Source organism: Centruroides sculpturatus, unplaced genomic scaffold, assembly GCF_000671375.1.
Source record: "Centruroides sculpturatus isolate CEXI.00-Female unplaced genomic scaffold, Cexi_2.0 scaffold276, whole genome shotgun sequence".
Classification (NCBI taxonomy): Eukaryota; Metazoa; Arthropoda; class Arachnida; order Scorpiones; family Buthidae; genus Centruroides; species Centruroides sculpturatus.
The window spans coordinates 89,052-106,281 of record NW_019384509.1 but is presented as its reverse complement, the minus strand read 5'-3'; the positions used below and the strand labels follow the sequence as shown (position 1 = coordinate 106,281).

Sequence of the window (17,230 nt, the reverse complement as noted above, 5' to 3'; positions counted from 1 at the left end):
GTGTCAAGAATGCGCTGTTATTGTCAACAAAAGTATAAAAATATTAGACTTGGAATAGTAGAAATTAAATTAAAATAAATAAATAATAAGAAATAAATGAATGAGTAAATAAATAAATACATCATAAGTATTTATGAATTAAAAAAAAAATTATACGCGAGAATCGAACCCGAGAACTCAAGCTTATGAATCAGACTCGTTACCACTCTGCCACAGGACGCTCGAATAGAAATACGTATAATTTATATATAAAGTGCTAACAAAACTTTAAGTCCAATTTTCTCGATTATATTTGAGTATTGCACTTTAGTATTTTACAGGTAGTACACTCACATCGTGTACTACCTCTACACCAAAGATCATCAAAATCCGTTACTCCAAAACCGTAGGCTCTCCTTGTCAGTATCAAATATGGCCTTAACAGGCAGCTATACAGGCTACTATATGGCAAGGCATACTATCTATGAGACAATTAATGGTTATCTAAGGTATCCCTAGCCAAGCTGCGTCCACTGTGATGTGCATGTTGTCTAAGGTATGAGGCACTGGTCCCCAGTGCACCTCACATTGAATGAAGTCCCACAAGTATTCAATAGGAGAGAGATCTGGTGAGGCTGCTGGCCAAGGAAGAATGTTAATTTTATTCAGGCTAGTGAGAGTTCACCATGCAATGTTCAGTCAGACATTGTCTTGCTGGAACACTGTTGGATGCAGCCTGCACAAATGGCCAATACACAGGCATCACAATTCATGTGATATACTGGTCTGCTCTCAGAGTACTGGAAATGTGCACCATGGTTGTCCACTGATTGAACATGTTGCCTTCCCAAACCATGATGCTAGGTGTGGGACCAGACTGACACTAAGCAAAAAGGGCTTGCACATAGCATTTTTCAGGATACTGTCACATCCACAGCCATCATTCCTCCATAGACTGTAGCAGGATTCATCTGTACACAATACCCAATGCCATTCAGTGTTCCAGTTGCAATGATGTCAACACCATACCAGACATGCTATCCTGTGCTGAGTGGTTGATGGCACCCTAGTTGCTGGTTGAAGCCCAACTTCATGCAACCTGTTGCAAATAGGTTGGGTGAACACAGATGCACCCATTGACAGCAACAGGCAACTTCAGATGTCACTTGACATGGTAAATAAACCCCGAAAGGCCATCCAGCAAATCTGCCAGTCTGTGCACTCTGTTGTGCCCTGGTGCAATCTTTGGCATGCTTACAGATGTTCCTGTGTATTCATCATGTCACACATTGCTGGAGGTTGTGCTCAATATACATGGCAACTGCACACATTGATACATCAAGGTTGTGCAGCTCCAGCATATGGTTTTGTTCCCCAGCCACTAACTCACTATCTGGTATTCAGCTCACTGTCATCTCTGAGGCATTTTCTAAGCTTCAAAACTTTGACTGCTGTGAACAGTTGCTGACAGCAGTTACAACCTGAGCTGGCTGTTGGTGTTTATAGCCCAAAACTGGGTACCACATGACCTAATGTTTATGCAACTTAATCATTTTCATATCTCTGTCACATCTACCAGTCCTGCAGTTTGCAGGTGGCCATACACATTTCTTCATTGTGTTGTGATTTCACTTTTGAGGAGAATATTTAGTCTTTATCCAATGGATAAAAAATTGAAATTTATAAAAAACAGATGTACACATTGACATTTCACTAAAAATTATCATTAAAATGTACTTACTCTGATAAGTTAGTTGGCTATTTATGCTAATTCAAAATGTTTTATAAGACTAAATTCTCTCTATTAATAAAAAAACATTATATTGAAAATAATTACTTTTTGTTGTTCATTTTCTAATTGTAATTTAAGCTGTGAAACTTCTATTTGATTAGCTGATAGTTGTTCTTGATTTTCGATGTTTTGTCTATCCAACAATTTTTTATCTGCATTAATACTTTCAACTGTCGATTCCAATAAACGAACACGATCCCGAAGCATTACTAATTCTGTCTGATAACCCATTGCTTCTTCTTTGGCTGCCTGTATAGTGGATGATAATTCTTCTTGCTTCATTAACAACATCTCGCGCTCTTCGTGTGAATTCTATAATTAAAAAAAAATTTCTTTGAATGTTTATTCACTCTCAAAACTTTTTTAATGAGTTTTAAAAAATATTCCTTATAACTTTTTCAAATAAAATTTCATACTTTCAACAAATCCACAAGATGATGTTCACGTTCTGAAGCATTTGAAACAACATCTCCACCTTCTTCATACTGTTGGAATAACAGTTGTTTCAACTGAGTAATTTGAGTACGACACTCCTCTAATTTCTCTGTTTGGGAACAAAGAGATTCTAAGAGTACAGCTTTTTCATCACTCATTCTTTCATTTTCAAGTTGAAGATCTGTTAACTGATCTTGTAGATCAGTTAATTCTTGTAATGTTGCCTGAAGTTCTTCATTTGTGCTACAAGAAAATGTTTTGTTTATTATAACAATTAATGATAAATTAAATACATAAGTCATTGTTTTCTATTATTTTTTTATTTTCCAAAAAAATCAAAATAAATACTGAAACAAATAGTTTTAAATTAATGAACTGAGTATAAATTGCATTCATACATATTATTATCAAATCATTCTTACATATAAAACTTTTAGCATCAACAATTTAAAATAATGAAATTTTATAATTAATAATTTTTACATCTCCTCACTTCCCTTCTGACTTTAAAATAAATATTTCTGGCATTTTTATTACTTGTACTTATTATTGAAGTAATCAGAAGATTATACAATATTAAAAATAACAATGATATACAAAGAAATAATATTAATAAAAAGTAACAGTATTAAAATACAAAAATCAATAAGTAATAAATAAATACACTGCAGCACCATTGATAATGTGAACCGTTTTGTCAAGCATGCAATCTGTGATTTTAGAAGGTTAAACAGTGCTGTTCACAGCTCCAGTATATCAAGTATGGGAGAGTTGCATGGCAAAATTGATGTAATGAAAATGGATTTTCATATAAACAGTGTTCTTTGGTCCCCACAACATGTTTAGATGCAAGATTTGTGACTAAAGTGAATCAAAATTACTCTATCACATTTTTAGCAAGTTTTGTTGCTAAAAAGGCAATAGAGAATAACTTCAATCCACTTTGGCCACAAACTTCACTTCTAAAACACTGTGGGGACCAAAAGAACACTGTTTATATGGAAATCCCTTTTCATTACATCAATGTTGCCATGCAACTCTCCCACACTTGATATAGACGAGTTGTTTAAAGTGGATTAAAAAACATTACTATTTTAATATATAATATATTATATATTAATAAACAAATTTGTCTTCCAGAAAAAAAAAATCTTTTCTGTTTTATAAAATGGTGCCATTTACTGAATTTGTTCATTTGCACAAATATATATTAAATAGTAACAATGTCATATTTTTGATTCTAAGATAAATTATTATTTCAAAATCATCATGTAAGCTTCTTTTTACAGATGGAACACTTTAAATAACAAAACTTAATAAAATTGCTTAAGTTCTTCATAAATTTCAAATTAAATTATTCTTTAATACTTTTTATTACCTGTAATGTGTTTCTTCCATTTGCATAATTCTGTCTTGAAGGCAAGCCATGGACATTTCACTTAAACTGCTACTGCTTGCTTTATCCCATTCAGAGAGTGGACGAGGAAGTGAAACACCTGAAGCCTCTCCCATTTCTAAGTTTGGTAATTTTTCATTTAAACTTTCATTCGATAAAGGATTAATCTTAAAAAATAATAATAGAATATGTATTAAACGATATTAATATAATTAATGAATTTAAAATATTCTTAAATACAGTAGAACTCAGGTTAAGAAGTTCCTGCATTAAACTTCTTACATGGAAAAAAACTGATCTCAAAAGTCCAAATTTTTTCTCCATAAGAGATGTGTAAATTTTTTCTGTACAGAATGTTGCCTTTTAAGAAAATTTCCTGCTTAAGAAGACAAAAATCCTTGTCCATGATAAAAAAAAATGGATTCACTCACGAAGTTTTTCAATTATATCCCATGAAAAATGTTATAAATTTAATTGCACATGAAAATACACAAAATTTCATTCCTCATGCATGACTATAGGCTACTTTTACACAGATCTCACAATTTTCTTACTATGCTTGCAGCAAACAGCAAGTTCTGACAAGTGCTATTCACTATGTGGATGCTACTGTGAGAATTTAATGAATTTTAGTACATTTATAGATTTGTGGTTTTATTTGTGGGAATCATAAAACATAATTTCATATTTAGGCAACAGCAGTTAAATTAAGCAAATATCAAAATAAATAGATATTGTATAAACCTCATTTATTGTAATGCAGTGAGACATATATAGCTTTTGTTTCTATAATCAATATTATTTTCATTTCTGCTTAAGTCTTTTTAAATTGGTCCCTTGAAAAACTTCTTAACTGAGTTCTGCTATAATACTATTCTCCATTAAACTACTCAGGCAAATATTTTTTAAGAAACTTTTTTTCATAGAAACAGTTTTATATTATCAATTATAGAACTCTTATTGAGATATACTTATGTCAATTGAATAATTGATGATAAATTATATTAGTTAACATCTTAAAGCTTTAAACATAGATTCTTAAAATGTACTATTTAACAAAAAAAAGTGTCTTGAATTGATTTATTATCTTCATAACTTGACCATAAAATACCAAAGAAAAGTTATCCTTGAAAATAAAAATATTTTTAAAAATTCTTATACTGTCATAATGGTTTTGACTAAGTCAAAGGTTTATAATTTTTTTTTGAAAACACAAATTACAAGAATCACGTATCTTGACATGTTCAAACAATTTCTCAAACTTCAACTTTATCAGAATGGTATTCTTGACACAATAATCTTTCAGCAAGATGAAGCACCATGCCATTATGTAATAACTGCTTAGGATTATTTCATCTGAATTCCCAGTTGTTGGAATGGCCTTAGGCAATTGCAAGCACATACATTCATATGATATAACACCCTTAAATATTCATTAAGACTGAAATGTATCACAAAGAAATTAAAAAATCTAGTTTATCTCTGAAATCATGTTATTGTAGATATTCAAAAGATAACATCTAAAATGCTTGAATATATATTCTACACTCCACCATACCTTTAAAATGCAGTCTACTTTGGATAGTTATCTAAAGTGCGTTGTTGGAATTACTGTTGGGAAAGTTCAAATTTTTAAAATTTTTTACATCAATCCTGAAGAAGGTCTATAAATTAGACCGAAAACGTTAGATAACTATCCAAAGTAGACTGCATTTTAAAGGTATGGTGGAGTGTATTAATTAATAATGCAGTTAGAGATTTAATAATATATTTTACAAAACAACTGATCACTTTGAGCTTTGTAGAGATATTGATGGTGGTCATCACTTAGAAACTACTCATTAAATTAGACCTATATGTATATTGTTTAAATATGTATATGTATATATATATATTTGTTCAAAGTATAGAATACCACTGTATATACATTGGTACCTCATACTTTAAATGCTAAATTCAACAAAAATTTGCCTTGGAGTTCAAAATGTGCATGCAGTGGAAAAATGCACTTGAAGTGTAAATACAATCTGCTGTGTGCCCAAGTCATCTCTCGCTCTTGCTTTACACTCATATATTTTCTGGCTTTTTTACACTTTATTTGGTGTATTTGATTATATATATATATACTGTATTATTGTGTGTTATTTGTCAATTTTTAACAATTTCTTTCTACAATTTTTTTTTTTCATCAACAGTTTTTGTACGAGGGCTGTTCGGAAAGTTCGCGGCCTTGCCTATATGCGGCGCTGTGATCAATTTAATTTTTGGCGGGAATAATTCAGCCATCTTTGCTAAAGATACGATACCAATTTCCGCTTGATTTGTCAAAAAGTTTTGCCACGACAGCTTAGCAGATAGTCAGTGTGCACATGCTTTGTCAAAAATGGAGAAGACGGAGACTCGTGCGGTCATAAAATACCTGACGAAAAAAGGGTTGACCCCATCTCAAATCAAAGCTGACATGGATGAAGTTTTAGGAGAGTCTGCTCCTTCGTACACCACTGTGAAAAAATGGACAGCCCTTTTTAAATCTGGCAGAGAAAGTGTGGAAGATGACCCTCGCAGCGGACGGCCGTCAACTGCTGTCACTGAAGAAAACATCGACAAAGTTCACGATTTGGTATTAGCAGATCGCCGTTTGAAAACGCGTGAGATAGCTGAGACAACAGGCATCTCTGTCGACCGAGTGCACCACATCCTAACCGAAGATTTGGGTATGACGAAGGTCTCAGCAAGGTGGGTGCCGCATCTGCTGACCGCCGAGCAAAAACGTGTTCGCACTTTGATGTCAAAGGAGTGTTTGGACTTCTACCAGAAAAACCCACAGGATTTCTTGCGTCGGTTTGTGACTACTGACGAAACGTGGATCCATTACTACACTCCTGAAACAAAAGAACAGTCGAAGCAATGGAAACACCACAGTTCGCCACCACCAAAGAAGGCAAAGACAGTTCCATCAGCGGGTAAAGTGATGGCCTCGGTTTTTTGGGATGCTAAAGGCATCATCTTTATTGACTACCTAGAAAGAGGAAAGACCATTAATGCTGTCTATTACTGTGAACTTTTGGAAAAACTGAAGAAAGAAATCGAAGAAAAGAGGCCACACTTGAAGAAGAAAAAAGTTCTGTTCCACCACGATAATGCACCTGCACATTCCGCCAGAATCACTGAACAAAAGATAAACGAACTTCGCTTCCAATTAGTTCCACATCCACCGTACTCACCTGATTTGGCCCCCAGTGACTTCCACCTTTTTCCAAACCTAAAAAAATTCTTGGCTGGAAAGAGATTCCACTCAAATGACGAAGTCATCTCTGAAGTGAACGAGTATTTTGCACACCTTGACAAATCGACCTATTGTGATGGCATAAAAAAGCTAGAACATCGCTGGAATAAGTGCATTGCTAACAGAGGAGATTACATTGAAAAATAAGAAAAGTTTTAACATTATTTTGTTTGTTTTTCTATGTGAGGCCGCGAACTTTCCGAACAGCCCTCGTATACCTCTATATATTGTAACTTCTACTTCAAAATTTTCCTATTTGGAAAATTTTGAAGTAGAAGTTACAATATATAGAGGTATACAAAAACTGTCAGGTGTGGTTTAAAAAGTTCTATTTGAACTTTTTAAACCACATCTGACACATTCAAAGTTTATAAGCATTTTTCCCACATTTTTCTCACACATTACATTTTTTTTTTACATTTGTATGGAATTATATCCTTTCTGAAACTTAAAGTATAATACACATTTTATCCATTGAAATTTCAACTTGATTTTATTCAAACATAAAGAAAAAAGTTTAAAATAAGCTTATAAAACCTCACATTAGTGTTTTGTGTTAAATTTCACAACTGGTTATAATGAGATCGCACATCTATGTTAAGTAAAGACAGCTGTCAAAAATATGCAAAAACTGTCTGTTCAACCCAATATAACCTTTTACTTATTAACCATGGCATCTAAGAAGTGTGTAGTAGCAACAAAGTCTAAGAGGAAGGTTATAATATGAACAACTGTTGTGGAAGAGAAACTTATCATGAAGTATGAAAGTACTACACTTGTGGCAGATCTGATGATTATTTTAAGATACTGAAGTTGATGGTGTGCAATAAGTTAATGCAACTTTTCATTTTATCATAAAAGTACATAAATACTGAAATACTGGAAAACATGGAAAAACGCCCCCATGTGGGCATTTTCCCATGTTGAGGCGGCAAAAAACAATTTTCTGTGCGATATAGTAAAACATTATATTAAGAATAATTAGATATTTTATTCGTTATATCGTACAATAATTAAACAAATAACATTATACTAGTCACTAGTCTATTCAATGCAGTACAAATTTGGCATTAGCCTTGGCCCTCAACATCGGAATTTTGAAGTGAAGGGGGCGATACTACGTAACGGTTTTATTGAAGGGGCGATACTATGTTGAAGGGACTGCGATTTGTTAGAGGTTGAGAAACACTGAGTTACATGGTATGAATAAATATTGGCAGCCCTTGGCAAATTTATTTTTGAGATCCATTAAAAGAGTGATGAAGGTAGAGAATAAATTTATTAGAATAAACTTTTGTCATACAGGCATTAAATTACCAATAACTGTCGTCAGACTGACAAGCACTTTTGACGTTAATTATTTTTGTCTTCTTCAGGTCGTTAAAACAGTTAAAATTCCTTTTTTGATTACAAATAACTGACCATTCCAAGCATATTAACGTTTTGGAATGGAAGCAACAGTAGAACATAAAACAATTTTCAAATAAAAACATGCGCAGTTGTAATGCGCATGTGCAATGCGCCTCCAAATTGTGGAGCTAGATACGTTGGTTTAGACATTTATACAAACTGATCCACGAAGGGGGCAAATCAATTGTGGGGGTGTTGCAGGGATTTAATATGTTGGTAAGGAGGGGCTCCCAAATATATATAATATTTCTGTTATTGCACTGTCTTATTATGGCCACCTCGTCCTGCAACGGCGTATGCTGGTGTTGTAACACCATTCTAGCGAGCTCAGTTTCATTCTTGCCTTCCCTGATAGAATACTGATGCTCTGAAATACGACACGACAACATTCTAGTTGTCGCGCCAATATAGTGGGTGCGACCATCCGACATACTTTCTAATGGGATAGAATAAACCCCCGATCTTTCGAGAATGGAAGTAAGATCCCTGTCATTGGGTCAATGGGGTTTATTCTATCCCATTAGAAAGTATGTCGGATGGTCGCACCCATTATATTGGTGCGACAACTAGAATGTTGTCTTGTCGTATTTCAGAGCATCAGTATTCTATCAGGGAAGGCAAGAATGAAACTGAGCTGGCTAGAATGGTGTTACAACACCAGCATACGCCGTTGCAGGACGAGGTGGCCATAATAAGACAGTGCAATAACAGAAATATTATATATATTTGGGAGCCCCTCCTTACCAACATATTAAATCCCTGCAACACCCCCACAATTGATTTGCCCCCTTTGTGGATCAGTTTGTATAAATGTCTAAACCAACGTATCTAGCTCCACAATTTGGAGGCGCATTGCACATGCGCATTACAACTGCGCATGTTTTTATTTGAAAATTGTTTTATGTTCTACTGTTGCTTCCATTCCAAAACGTTAATATGCTTGGAATGGTCAGTTATTTGTAATCAAAAAAGGAATTTTAACTGTTTTAATGACCTGAAGAAGTCAAAAATAATTAACGTCGAAAGTGCTTGTCAATCTGACAACAGTTATTGGTAATTTAATGCCTGTATGACAAAAGTTTATTCTATTAAATGGTCGGCGTTCTGTCCACTTCTGTTTATGAATAGATTTATTTTGGGTATACAAAAATATGAAAATTTTTAATATAAAAAACACAGTAAAACACATACTAAGTAATAAAATGTATACAATAGTTTTACAACAAATTGGAAAATTCAATAGGAGTCCAGAAATTCACCTACAAAACTGCTCTCCTGATTTTAGTAGTGCTGAACTCATCAATAGACAGCAGACCTATAGGCCCTTAACCCTGCGTTAGTGAACTGAGTTTTTTCCGGCATTAGTGCAGTGGAGCGTTTGTCCACCCCGACATTTTTTTGGGTCCATAAACCATGTAAGTAAAAATTCATAAAGATTTACTCATTTATTTGGTAAAGTCATGTGTCATTATACATATGATTATATTCAGGTATGATTACATATTATATTAGTACATAAATCCACGAAAATAAAAAACAACATTTATCAAAACTCATTACATTAGATCTTATTATTAAACCAATAGTAAAAATTTAAATTGTTTTTTAAGCATTTTTGTCACTCTGATTCAATAGCTGACATTGTACTTTGGCACTCAGTGCAAATGACAAGCAACTTGCTATGTTTGGTATTTTCTCAATGTGTTTATGAAAGTCAGCCATTTTGAATTAAAATAAACTTAAATTATTTTTATTCACATTGATTATTATATCTATATTATAAATAATAAATGTGGTCACATTATAGTTATTTTTAAAATAAAAAAAACTAAATAAATATTTGTAAAATTTAAAAAAAAAGTAATTAATACTGTGGGGTGTTTGGACACCCCACTGAAAACTGTTGTTTTTCTCTTACTGGAATTTCTGCAGCATCGTAGTAATTTCTGAGCATGTTCTATACATAAAATCATGAAGCTACTGAAGAGGACACAAATATTTCTTGCGAAATCTATGAATAGTGCAACTTTTAAAACGTTGGGGTGGCGAAACACCCCACTGCACTAGCCCAGGGTTGAAAGTGGCATTTTAGGCGCTTAAAATAAACTCTTATATTGAGTCATTTAGGCTATATAAACAAAAAATATGCAGTCAAAATTCGCACAATGAACAATTAACATACTTATCAGGACGATGAATTTTTTTTATTTATTTAACATATGCATTCCAAACAACAATGCACGTATTCAGAATGATGCAAACACAAAAGTATACAAACAATTATCTTTACAGTTTTTATTCACTCTGTTTTCCATAGTTAGCTTCATAATATATTACAAGCATTTTTTCCAAATTTTCAATAGAAAAGTTGCAACGTTTGTCACTGAGAATTAATTTATATGCAGAGAAAGAGAATATAATCCATTATCTTCAGTAGATGTGTTCCACATCTACTGAAGATATTTCAACCTTGGAAGAAGATGAACTGGGAATTTACTTTCAGTTTTGCTCTTCTTTCCTGCCAAAATATCAGCCACAATAAACAAGCACTTTAATCCAAGTCTCTTTCGAAGCACTGCTTTCAACTCTTTCTTCACTTTTTTTTTGCAGCAGTGCCTGGTGCATCACAAAGTTTCTGGTTTGCTCTATTGAGGAGATCAATTTGTTCATATATAGGTTTCCCACTACTTTCAAGAGCAGTAATAGTATCAGCAATGAATGTGAAATAACACATGATGTACATCAACTCGTTCTGAACATAAATGTCATTCAAAATTTTCTTGGCTTTAGTTACACAAACTGCATTGTCCATTAAAGTGGCCAGAAGTTTTTTGATATTGAAGAAATGTTCACTGTAGTAGTTAGTACAAATCTTAGCCATGTATATGCTAAGGAAAAAAATAGGCATTTGCCTAAAATCCACTGTCTAAAAATGACAAATAAAGCATCTCTAATGCTATATTTATTAAATAAAACAATTTATTTTAAAATATTTCATATAGTTTTAATTTTATTACTATAAAATTGCATCAGGGGTGTAATTTATTTCCGTTATTATTGCATTCTAATTTTTTCTGCTTGGGATAGGCATCCACTGGGACTTAAATATAAGTAATCAATAATAATAATAAAATGAATTTGTCTGATTGCATTTTCAGGAAAAAATGAAACTTAAGAAGTTTAATTTAAGAATTAAAGTAAACCTTTGCTGAAAATGAAACGAAAAATTAATAAAAACTTTCTAAAAATATGAAAACAGACTAAACTTTGTGTTTTAGGCAAAAATAGGCAGCAACGTCAAAATAAGCATTTTTAGGCATTATAAAATACCATTGTTTTGGTCTAAATGTTCATGAAAAGTGTTCATACAAAATCTTAGCCATGTATATGCCAAGGAAAAAAATAGGCATTTGCCTAAATTCCACTGTCTACTCATCAATTACAGTCGACACCCTATAACACTGTTGATAATTCCATTTTATATGAATTTCATGTTGTACAAGTCACTTAGATTTTACAAATACGTGTGCCTGACTGTGAACAGCTCACATATTTGTAAAATCTAAGTGACTCATACAACATGGAATTCATATAAAATGGAATTATCAACAGTGTTATAGGGGGGGGTCAACTGCATAGAAAAAAGTCCAGTTCGGTAGCAATATCTATCAATGCACAATATTAAAAGTAAAGAAAGTCTCTTGACACATTGTTGATTGGGGTAGTTTGTGATCAATTTTGAAAATGGTTTTCCTGAAGATGTAATAGATACCAAAATATAGTTTCAAATTTGTAGGCTCCTGAAAGTAAGAGGCTCTAGGCATCACTTTTTTTACCTATATGTAGAGCTACTTCTGTGAATAAATTTAATATACAAAATAACAAAAATCATAAAAAAATTAAAATTATTAAAATTGCAGCCCAGTAAGCAGAATTTCAATAAATTATGCAAAAAGTAATAATTAAAAATACCATTCTGTTTATAATAAATAACAGAATAATATTTGTTAGAGTCTAATTATTTAATTTTTATTATTATACAACATACTCTAATACTAACCTCATCCGTATCCTTCTTTTCAGTGTCAAGACTTGTAATAGATCCAGATTTTCGTAACAACAATTGTTCTTTTTCTGTGTCTGAAAGAGCAGCTTGTTCAACTGGCAAACCTACTCCCATTTCAACTAAACGTTCTTTTAAAGATAAATTTTCTTCTTGTAAAGCTTCAAGTTCTTCTCTCATTTGTTCTACTCCTTCTCCTTGATGTTCCTATCATATTGAAATATTATAATTACAAAAACTTTAACATTTAACATAATTTAACTAATATAAAATAATATAAAATTCAAGTAAAAAACATAGCAATTGTAGGCCTAATTAAGATATACTAACAAAATAACTGTTGTTAATATATTTAGTCAGATGTTTATTTTGACTATTAATATTCCAAATATTTGAAGAATCTAAACACAGTATTCAACTTTCTCTTCTCTCCACCTTAATGCTAACAAGATATTAAATTTTTAAGCACAGAATAAAAATAAAAAAATATTGTAAATGAAATATAACAGTAAAGTCATTAAAAGATGCTTTTTCATTATCATTTATATTTAGCTATCTAGTTGTGCCTGCTGTGATTACAACTGTAAATCATCAAAAAAAAAACATTCATAAGCTAGACTGGGACCACAGTTTGCCATCTGCTCTTATCTATTTCAAGATGATTCAATACAAACATTGGAGATAAACATTTGTACTTTAAGACAGACCTGGAAAATATATTTTCAAAATGTTTTCCTTGGCTTTGATAATGTTCAATAAATTTTTCAGCTATGTTTCAGACTTCCACAATTATCCTATTCTGCTAACAAATGTTTTGAGCAAACTTTTATCATATGATTCCAAATTTTTGATATACAGTATAAGCAAAAGCTGTACTTTTCCAAAACTGACTCACTCTGTAATCCATTATTTTAGACCATTAGGTATAGCACACAGTAGTTCTTTTCCTTGTCACGAATGTTTTTGTACTGAACCTGGAGTCACTGGTGTATGTGTTAAAGATGACTCGTATATAATGAATGGTTTGGTATGTGATTTTGGTATCAATTACAATTGTTTTAGTGTATTTGAATATATTTTTTATAATAATAACAATAATAATACAAAATAAAATTTTATAGAAATTTTCTATAAAATATATTATTTTTTTATTAGTAAAAAGCTTAAATTAACTGTTCTTGTAAAAGTATTTTTGTAAGTTGAATAGTAATTGAAGTTATAATCAAAATTAAATGTTTTTTTCATAAAAATATTTGTATGGAAATTTTCGTGTTTTTTTTATTATAATTCAAGAACTTGCAAATATTTTTTCTTACAGAATACAATTTTTGTTTCTTTTCATTATCTTATCGTTTTAATTTATAAGGTGTATTTATTGTTTATTATTATATAGGATTAATCTACTCTATATAAAATACTTAGCTTAAAATCATCACAATTAAACTGAGATATGGAGAATATAGTAGACATTCTTCAGCAGTGAAAAACTCCAAAAATCTGGCCTTACATTATAGTTCTATATAGGAATATAGAATGACTAAAACTAAAGTCCATAAATGTGACTAAAACAACATTACTTTCTACTATGATATGTTCCCAATGTGGTTGCTAGTAATCCTGAAGGAGTCAGTTGATTTATGTAGGGAGTTAATACATTAGCATAGTTTGGAAGTCATTAAACAAATTTATTTTTAATATATGTAAAAATATAATATACTGATGTTCAAATTTAAGAGAATTTGCACTTTTGTCTATTTTAACAAAAAGTAACAAACCAAAAGTACAAATTATGCCGCCGAATAAGAATGCAAATTTTTAGTGTTGAATATGTAAGCTTACATGTGCATGTGGGCAGAGCTTTGACAGAAGAAGGCAAGAAAAGCATGTGACTTTGTCCATAATTAGTTTGCTTGTACTCCTCAGCAACATTCGTTGTTTTTCTTGCAAGAGTTGGTCCAATTTCATAAGCAATCAGGTAAAATAAGTAGCCATGAATGTCTTTTGATGACAGAATGAGGTGAATTGTGGGCTGATTAGAGGCAGAGCAATTATAAGTGCAGATTGCTAAAGAACTCAATGTAATGCCCAATGTTGTCTGAAATTTGTGGAAACAGTTTAAGGACACTGGATCCATATTGAGAAGGCCTGGGCAAGGTTGTCCAAGAGCCATGATGACCAATGAAGATCATTATTTAGCACTTTCAGAGAGACACCACAGGACTGCTACAGCTTCACAGCCATCTCTTGAGCTGCATGCCATCACTAGAACCAGAGTTTCAAGAGTTACTGTTTCCCGTAGGCTTCATGAGAGAGGGTATTTCGCTAGAAGACTTGCTGTTTGCATCCCACTCCTTTCAGTATTTCAGTATAAAAGTATATTCAGTATAAAAGAGAGTGCATTTAGCATGGTGCAGACATCAGCCTTGTACCAGACTTCAATGGGGTTCTTTTCTCAACTCCAAGTTGCAATTCAGCCTGGAAACAGATTCTCAATGCACCTTCATCTAGAGAGAACCTGGTACTCAATTCTTTTTCTCTAATATCCAAAAAATGGACTGCTATGGCAACAGAGATGTCATGATCTGGACAAGCATCATGTTGGATGGTTGTGGCCATCCAACATGATGCTTGTTGCCACAAGCCTCTCCATGTGTTTGACAGAGGCTCCCTGACTACTGGGAGGTATAGGAATGAGATCTTATAGCACTATGTTAAACTTTTCAGGGACACAGTTGGCTCTCAATTCATTTTTATGGCTGACAAAGCTTGTCCACACAGGGCTCACCTGGTCGACAATTATCTTGAAAGTGAGGATATTAACCAGAAGGATTGGCCAATCATTAATAAGAGTTTAAAAACTTCATAAATTCTTAAAATAAACAAAAGACAAAATGATCATTGTTACATTTTACTGGCATTGCTTTAGTAGCAGTGGCACACTCAGGATTTACTCTTGGGAGAGCTGAATTGAACAGATAAAAATTTTTTTAATGCAAATTCAATAAAATTCCCAACTTATGTGACTACTAATCCAGGGGCGTGCTGTGACATTTGATGATAGGGAAGCTGTGTTTCTGTAAGAAGCCGACATCCAGGGGCAATCAGTCAATTGTGCATCAGTGATGTCTAGGGTCCATTCGTATCGTTTATTCGATAAGCCAGTAAAAACCGTAGACTTCTCTAAATGCATTTTTAATATCACAATTACATTCCGAATTGCTACCCACGATATAAGGGCTACAATTAAAAATAAAATAATAAAAACTTACTTTGTGAAATAAAATGTGGTGGATGTACTGGTGTGAAATGTTCAACGCGGACAGGTAAACACATACACGTTTTACCAATTAAACGAGTTTAATTTCTTGCTGAATTTGAAATATATATACAGAATAGGTTCGGATTCCCGCTGTTCTCCTTCAAACGGTTCCACAATCTTGAGTGACCAGGTATATCAATAGACCGGTAGCTGATTTCTCGATAACTACTTCCCGACAATTTATTTGCACGCGTAAACCTTAACCTAACTTAAACTAAAAATAGAAAAAGTAGAAGGGAAAATGAGAAGAATTAAAGGACAGAAGGGTACCCAATTTTCCAGTTGGTTCTCCACCGTTCCTCGTCTCGGCTTCTCTTTCTCATCTGTTCTCCTTTTAGAACAATTTGGGTCCATTTTGGGGTTTTTTCTCTATAATCGTCGACCGGATTCTTCTACCGATCCGCTTCTTACGGCCTCCTTCTGCAGCGCTCCTCGATTTTCTTTTCAAGAACCTGCTGCCACTCGTCTGTCTCTCTCCGAGTCCGGTCTAAGAATGCTTCTAGAAACTCTTCCTTTTCCCCTCCAGCCTCGTTTTCTCCTTTTGTTCTAACGCTACCTCCTGATGGGTTAGAGGTGAGGCGAGTTCTCAGAAGTCCGAGACAAAGGAACACAGAAATCGGAAAGAAGGAAAATTCTAGAATTTAAATTAAACTAAAACTATACAGACTAATAATAATAATAACGATAAAAACAGGCGTGTAGCCACACTGGTACATACAAAATATTCTTCAATTACATGAATATACTTTTAAAGAAAATTATAATTAAATATAGCTTTGCAAAGAAATGTACATAAAAATATAAAATATTCTTTACTTTTTAAATCTTAAAACAATGCACTTAGTCAAATACGAGTGGCTAACAGATGGAATCGAAGACAGTTGCAGAGCATGCATACACGTGGACTGCCAAATCCCCAGGGTGCCGATACCAGTCAATGTCAAATACCTCTTTTGTCGCATCACTAGTATATCTCAAAGGACGCGACGGGGCTGTTGTAGATTTTAAATGTTTCTCACCATAGCTGTAAAAGTCTAAATATGTTAAACTTAATAGTCATTTGTTTTCTAACTAATTCGTTTTAGCACCAAGTATCCTCAGAAATTTCAAAAATTTACAAATTTTCGGTCACTCTCATCGAACTGGAAAAATTTCTGTCTTTATTACATCTAACACAGTATTAGAAGAAATCAGTCCCCACTGTACTCGGCTATAGATTGGTTCGGTTAAGCTTTTGTTTAAGTAATATTCTGGCTCTTTCGTCAGGGTTTTGTTTACGTTCCCAATTCCCTAATCGCTTAATTATTTAACTACTTCTTAAGTAGAAATAAGTCGAAACCAGTTACTTTGTACTTGAATATTTGTAGTCTCGGGAAAAAAGTGGAAAGACAAATTTTTATGACAAATGGATACATAAATCCTAAATTTAAGGAAAATAAATTATAGAGCTTTTTCTGTATCTCGTGCGTCTCTCTCATTCATTAAATTTAGTTGTAAATGACGCTGTCGAAGTAACGGTTAATTTTTTAACATTATACAAGAATTGTACA

At 32.9% G+C, this 17,230-nt stretch overlaps 1 protein-coding gene across 1 annotated transcript in view; it reads right to left on the bottom strand.

Moving 5' to 3' along the window:
- Window positions 1-16,434, bottom strand: part of LOC111622320 (cytospin-A-like) — a 53,693-nt gene extending 37,259 nt beyond the window's left edge. The window contains exons 1-5 of the mRNA XM_023364673.1: window positions 15,951-16,434; window positions 12,359-12,568; window positions 3,585-3,769; window positions 2,188-2,449; window positions 1,817-2,083 (exon numbers count right to left, since the gene is read on the bottom strand). Of these exons, the coding sequence (XP_023220441.1) occupies window positions 1,817-2,083; window positions 2,188-2,449; window positions 3,585-3,769; window positions 12,359-12,568; window positions 15,951-16,034 (1,008 nt within the window). The 5' untranslated portion in view covers window positions 16,035-16,434. The remainder of the gene's footprint in view (window positions 1-1,816; window positions 2,084-2,187; window positions 2,450-3,584; window positions 3,770-12,358; window positions 12,569-15,950) is intronic.
- Between the last annotated feature and the right edge of the window lie 796 nt (window positions 16,435-17,230).